The 6000-nt window shown below is 48.4% G+C and overlaps 1 protein-coding gene across 2 annotated transcripts in view; it reads right to left on the bottom strand.

Moving 5' to 3' along the window:
- Nucleotides 1-253: 253 nt before the first annotated feature.
- The window catches only part of GGT6 (gamma-glutamyltransferase 6), a 140366-nt gene continuing 134619 nt past the window's right edge, over nt 254-6000 (bottom strand). For both annotated transcript variants that reach the window (XM_077281253.1, XM_077281252.1), the window contains exon 4: nt 254-2147. In XM_077281253.1, coding sequence (XP_077137368.1) covers nt 958-2147 — 1190 coding nt within the window. In that variant the 3' untranslated portion in view covers nt 254-957. The remainder of the gene's footprint in view (nt 2148-6000) is intronic.

Genomic DNA, 6000 nt, shown 5'->3' with positions numbered 1-6000 from the left:
AGACATTATCTGTAACTGTGCTGTGATCTCTTATATGTTCTGAAGGGCTGGTATTTACCACTGACCATATGGCGGTAATATCGATGTTGGTCGTTATATAGAGATTTATCTTCAGTAACAGCGCGGTCATCTGCTGAGGTCTCCTCCACTATTAGGGTGCGTCATCGAGTTGTAATCAAGGTTACCTGGTTAGGGGCCCACTCAGAAGCTTCGCCCCCCCTGGACCAAAACCCTAGCTACGCCTCTGATGGTTAGTAATGGTGGACTGTGCTGTCGGGCAGGGTAAGTAATGGGGGACTGTGCAGTCGGGCAGGGTCTGCTTCTCAACATAACATTCTACTGTTCCTGTTTTCGAAGACAAGCAGATATGTGAAGACAGCGCCCCCCCCATGGTCCGGGTTGTAACAGAGTAGAATGGTACTAGAGGAAAGCGAGAGGGGGAAGTAGGTGACACCATCGAGGAGAGACTGGTAGGAGGTGGCTAATAGCAGCGAGAGCGGTGTGGATAAACCTGGTGGTGGTTGACCTCTGAGGAGGAGGGGGAGTCAGCAGTCTCACAGGTGGGATTAGTATTATATGCTTGTGGACCATATAAATGAGCGTCATGGTCTTTTATATCAGTTCCTACAGCCCTGAGAAGATGATGGGAGTGGTTGTACAGTTTAGCACCCAGACGCCTTCAGTACCAGCAGCCACATCCAGTCCCTCACAGTCCTGAGGAGATGATGGGAGTGGTTGTACAGTTTAGCACCCAGACACCCTCAGTACCAGCAGCCACATCCAGTCCCTCACAGCACTGAGAAGATGATGGGAGTGGTTGTACAGTTTAGCACCCAGACGCCCTCAGTACCAGCAGCCACATCCAGTCCCTCACAGTCCTGAGGAGATGATGAGAGTGGTTGTACAGTTTAGCACCCAGATGCCATCTGTACCAGCAGCCACATCCAGCCGCCTTCCTCACAGTCCAGCATGATGGCAGGAGCAGCTTGGTGCCGTCACCACGTGTATATGCTCTGCCCGCACCTCTATGGCTATACGTGCCTCGGGTTCACTGCCCTGCAGACCAAAGTACCTCAGCCATGGGTCAGAGTCTGCAGGGGTAACATCCGGCACAGTCCTGTTGATGGATTCTGGAAGGTCTGTCTGCAGTAGAATCTGACTTAAAAGGACTTGTGCCAAAGAGAAAGGCAGAGAGCTTCCCCCTCGCCCGGCCAGGCCCATCACCTCATTATCGCTTCCTAATAACACTGAGGGACAGGCCCAGAACGAGACGGTGGGTGACGCCACAGAAGCTGCCCCCTGCACAAAGTCACTGAGAAGGATTCCTGTGGATGGAGACACAAATCCAGAACCAAAGGTGCTGTTGAGTGTGAGGGAAATCACCAGAATGTCTCCATGAGAGTCTGCTACTAGGACATTACTTCCCACAGGGGCCATGTCCTGCTGCCTCCGTACCCCCGCCGAGCCATTGTCAGTAGTGCCTGGAGGCCACGCACCGGCCACCCTGTACATGGTCTTCAAGGTATTGATGAGAATCTCGGAGATGGTGGCAGAAGACATATTCTTGTGTTTCTGGTACACGTCCTGGACAGAACTGGAGAGTATTCCCCCTGATGTGGGCACAGAGGAGCTGAATAGCGTCATCCCATCGAGATGAAGCCCTATCGGATCTGAACTCATTGGGTGCACCATGGAAAGAGTCTCTCGGAACATCTCTTTGTCGGTGACAGTAATGTCACTCAGTAATTTCTGGATGAGTGTGTCAGGCAGGGCCGCATCAACCATGGTGCGGGCAATCTCCAGTACATTTGCCAGCTGAACATTTGTTACTGATGCACCAACACTTTTGAGGCCATTATGATCATAGAAGAGATGCTGCAGACCCTTAGATGACGTGGTCTTCATCTGATTCTTCTCCAATGCAGCATGTAAGTTGTTGTCCATCAAGAAGCCCTCACTGGCCAGATGGACTGCTGGACTAAACAGCTCTGACCACGGCATCCTGCCATGTGCCTGGTGGAGCGACCACAGACCCTGGAGCACAGTGGGAATCCCATATGGAATGGGTGAGGCATCAATGGGAATTGCATTCAATACCGATGCATTCTGGGTTATTCCATTAAAATAAATGGAGGTGAAAACACCACCTGTAATGAAAAATAAAGAAGAAACTTGGAATCAGAAGCAAAACTTGTAGGTGATGAAACCGCTAATCTCTGCTTGGGCTACTAACCTCATCTAATAAGGAGCCACTGTCTAAGAACCCAAAGTCCGGAGGAATAAAAGACATCAGAAAAAGTGATGACTCTGGGCGGGATGGGCGGTCTACTGCCAAGGAAGGTAGTGAAGATAAAACTTATTAGGCAATGTGTTTCAGAGGAGAATGGTAATGGTGTAGGATGCCTGTGGACCTCCGACAACTACAGCCAATCTATGCACTTATCTGTACAGGGAAATGTGATCCTACAGAAAGTGAAGACCCTAAAAACTCATCTGTGCAATGACGAGGATCGGATACATTATATAATAAACCTCTATTAATATGGAGAAGCTTGTCTGCCCCTGAACTGTCCTGTCACCAACCTGCTCTTCTACTGGGTCAGACGTGTTCCATATTCAATCTCGGATAAGCCGAGTGGATCACATTTGCTGTAGATCAGTGTTCTGTGCAGTAAGGATCCACTCCTCAGATAGGATCATTCCGATACTTCTCCATATTAACATCAGGATTCTGATCTTATCTTTATCACTCAAACAATAACGAGGTATATGAAGATCGTTCCAGTACAAACCATGGAGAGACCGTCTCAGCCAGAGATCGCACCAATGTGAATGCCGCTCTACGGGACTTCATATTTTGGATGGATTCCTTGTAACCGGGTGGACCCTCTCTCAGAGATAGCAGTAGTGTGACCACAGGTCTGTACAATCTGCCTCTTCTCTAGCATTGAACGGACTCAACGGTTTAATTCAATGGAAATGAGACCTTGAGAAGAGGAGAATCTTCTCGGATATTTATCACATTGTGATGGCCTCATGTTCTTGTATCTGCTCGATCGGAGTTACAGTGATATTAGAAAAGTCTTCATTGTGATCAGTCGTTACATGTTTAGGTAACAGAACCCTCTCCCGTACTAGTTCTCAGCTTTCCAATTCGTGCCCGTACAGTCTTCCCGGGGCATCCACTGTATGTAGTCTGCAGCGGCCATAACTGGACCACACACTGCGATCGCCATCCATCTAGGACTTCCAGGTCTATATGTGGGTCAGGTTGCCATCTACAGCCCACATTGGTGGTAGATGCTCTTGCAGTTCCTGGAGTTACATTTATAAGACCATTTCCCTCGGCGTTGTGCTTTACACTAGCGTCGTACGACGCACGTCGCAATGCGTCATTTTGGAGAAAAAACGCATCCTGCAAAGTTGCCCGCAGGATGTGTTTTTTTCTCCATAGGGTGGCATTAGCGACGCATTGCCACACGTCGCATCAGTCGTGCGATGGATGCGTCGTGTTTTGGCGGACCGTCAGCACAAAAAAAGTTACATGTAACTTTTTTTGTGCGTCGTGTCCGCCATTTCCGACCGCGCATGTGCGGCCGGAACTCCGCCCCTGCCTCCCCAGACATCACAATGGGGCAGCGGATGCATTGAAAAACTGCATCTGTTGCCCCCGTTGTGCTTTTTTTTTCACAGCATGCGTCGGCACGACGCTAGTGTGAAAGTAGCCTTAGGCGACTAGTAGCATCTGTACATTGGCTGCTCTGTCGGTTACTCTGGGGTTTGGTTTCACAATCTGCTTTAATAATGGCTCCTTTAGGATTAGTGACCAATGTTATTTTTTCATTATTGCAGATATATTCGTGTGCAGAATTTAATGTGGTAACAAAATTACAAGTATAATCCGATCGTATCAGGTTAATGATTTTGTATTTCTCCATTTATACCTCCCTGGATAATCCCTTTGCTTTATGATCGGCTCCTTCTACCAGTTTTTTAGGGTACTTTTGTTCATTAGCTAATTCCTGATAATTTTCACTCAAGTTTCAAAACCCTGCCCTCGGGAAGAATTCTTACAGATATACTGGAGTTGCCTCAATGGTTTATTATTTATCCGAGGCTTATAATGTGCCCTTGTAAATTTCATATCACTAGTCGCATCCAACTCCTTTAAATGGGTCTTAGAAAGGATTTTAAATCCTGGAATATTTCCTGATCAAGATATAATTCAGTCTTGCAACATACCATGTGAATGCTGGACCCCAGTTAATTTACATTCAATTCTACCAGGAATGTTTCCAGTTCTATCTGTTGTCTTCTCCAAGTCAAGAAGAGGTCATCTCTGAACCTCCAATAATAAATTGTGCCATGAGTAAAGAAGAAGGTTTTTAATGGAGGGACTTGAAACGCTTCATAAACAAGTTTTCAAAGCGAGTCCCCATCGCTGTCCCACAAGTCCCCACATGTCCATTTGTAAAGATGGGACTGAACAGAAAATGTATTGCGTTAATGACGTGAATACACTTTAACAGAAATTCGGACACGAATGGATACTGATCCAAAAGATATGCCACTGCTTCTATGCCTTGGATATGTGAAATATTTGAATAGCGTGCTGCCATATCTACTGTGACACACGGCATGTCCGCTAACTCGTAGATAAACTGAATACTAATTTTTAGGTAAGAAGATAGTCCCCCAAAATAGTCTCGTAGTTATAAATCTACAAAATTGTGGAGGTTACTGCTCATGGAATTAATTCCTGAAATAATAGGGCACCCTGGAAAGTTAGATTAGACTGTTATAGAGTTTTAGGAGGTGGTAGAAAAAGGCTAGCAGAGGTCCCAGTATTATCAAGAAAATGGAGTTAATTCTTATTAAAGAGAAACTGTCAGCAATATTTGTAATCTGAGAGCAGAATAATATAGGGATGTGTCACTTAAGAGGCTGCATGTGGTAGTTTCAATACAATCACCTTGTTTGGAGAGCGTGCTTCATTCCCTGGGCCCACCTTGTTTGGAGCGCACACTTCGTTCCATGGGCACACCTTGTTTGGAGCGCACACTTCGTACCACGGGCACACCTTTTTGGATCGTGCTTCATTCCCTGGGCCCACCTTGTTTGGAGCGCACACTTCGTTCCACGGGCACACCTTGTTTGGAGCGCGCTTCATTCACAGGCCCGCCTTGTTTGGAGCGCGTGCTTCGTTCCACGGGCTCACCTTGTTTAAAGCGCACTTCGTTCCACGGGCCCATCTTGTTTGGAGCGCACACTTCGTTCCACGGGGCCACCTTGTTTGGAGCGCACACTTCGTTCCATGGGCCCACCTTGTTTGGAACGCACACTTCGTTCCACGGGCCCACCTTGTTTGGAGCGCACACTTCGTTCCATGGGCCCACCTTGTTTGGAGCAAGCTTCGTTCCATGGGCCCACCTTGTTTGGAGCACACACTTCGTTCCATGGGCCCACCTTGTTTGAAGCGCACACTTCGTTCCACGGGCCCACCTTGTTTGGAGCGCACACTTCATTCCATGGGCCCACCTTGTTTGGAGCAAGCTTCGTTCCATGGGCCCACCTTGTTTGGAGCACACACTTCGTTCCACGGGCACACCTTGTTTGGAGCACGTTTCGTTGATGGGCCCGCCTTGTTGGAGCGCGTGCTTCGTTCCATGGGCACACCTTGTTTGGAGCAAGCTTCGTTCCATGGGCCCACCTTGTTTGGAGCACACACTTCGTTCCACGGGCACACCTTGTTTGGAGCACGTTTCGTTCATGGGCCCGCCTTGTTGGAGCGCGTGCTTCGTTCCATAGGCACACCTTGTTTGGAGTGCGCTTCGTTCACGGGCCCACCTTGTTTGGAGCGCACACTTCGTTCCACGGGCCCACCTTGTTTGGAGCGCACACTTCGTTCCATGGGCCCACCTTGTTTGGAGCGCACACTTCGTTCCACGGGCCCACCTTGTTTGGAGCGCACACTTCGTTCCATGGGCCCACCTTGTTTGG

Source organism: Ranitomeya variabilis, chromosome 1 (genome assembly GCF_051348905.1).
Source record: "Ranitomeya variabilis isolate aRanVar5 chromosome 1, aRanVar5.hap1, whole genome shotgun sequence".
In the NCBI taxonomy this organism is placed as follows: Eukaryota; Metazoa; Chordata; class Amphibia; order Anura; family Dendrobatidae; genus Ranitomeya; species Ranitomeya variabilis.
This window is presented reverse-complemented; position numbering and strand designations above follow the sequence as displayed.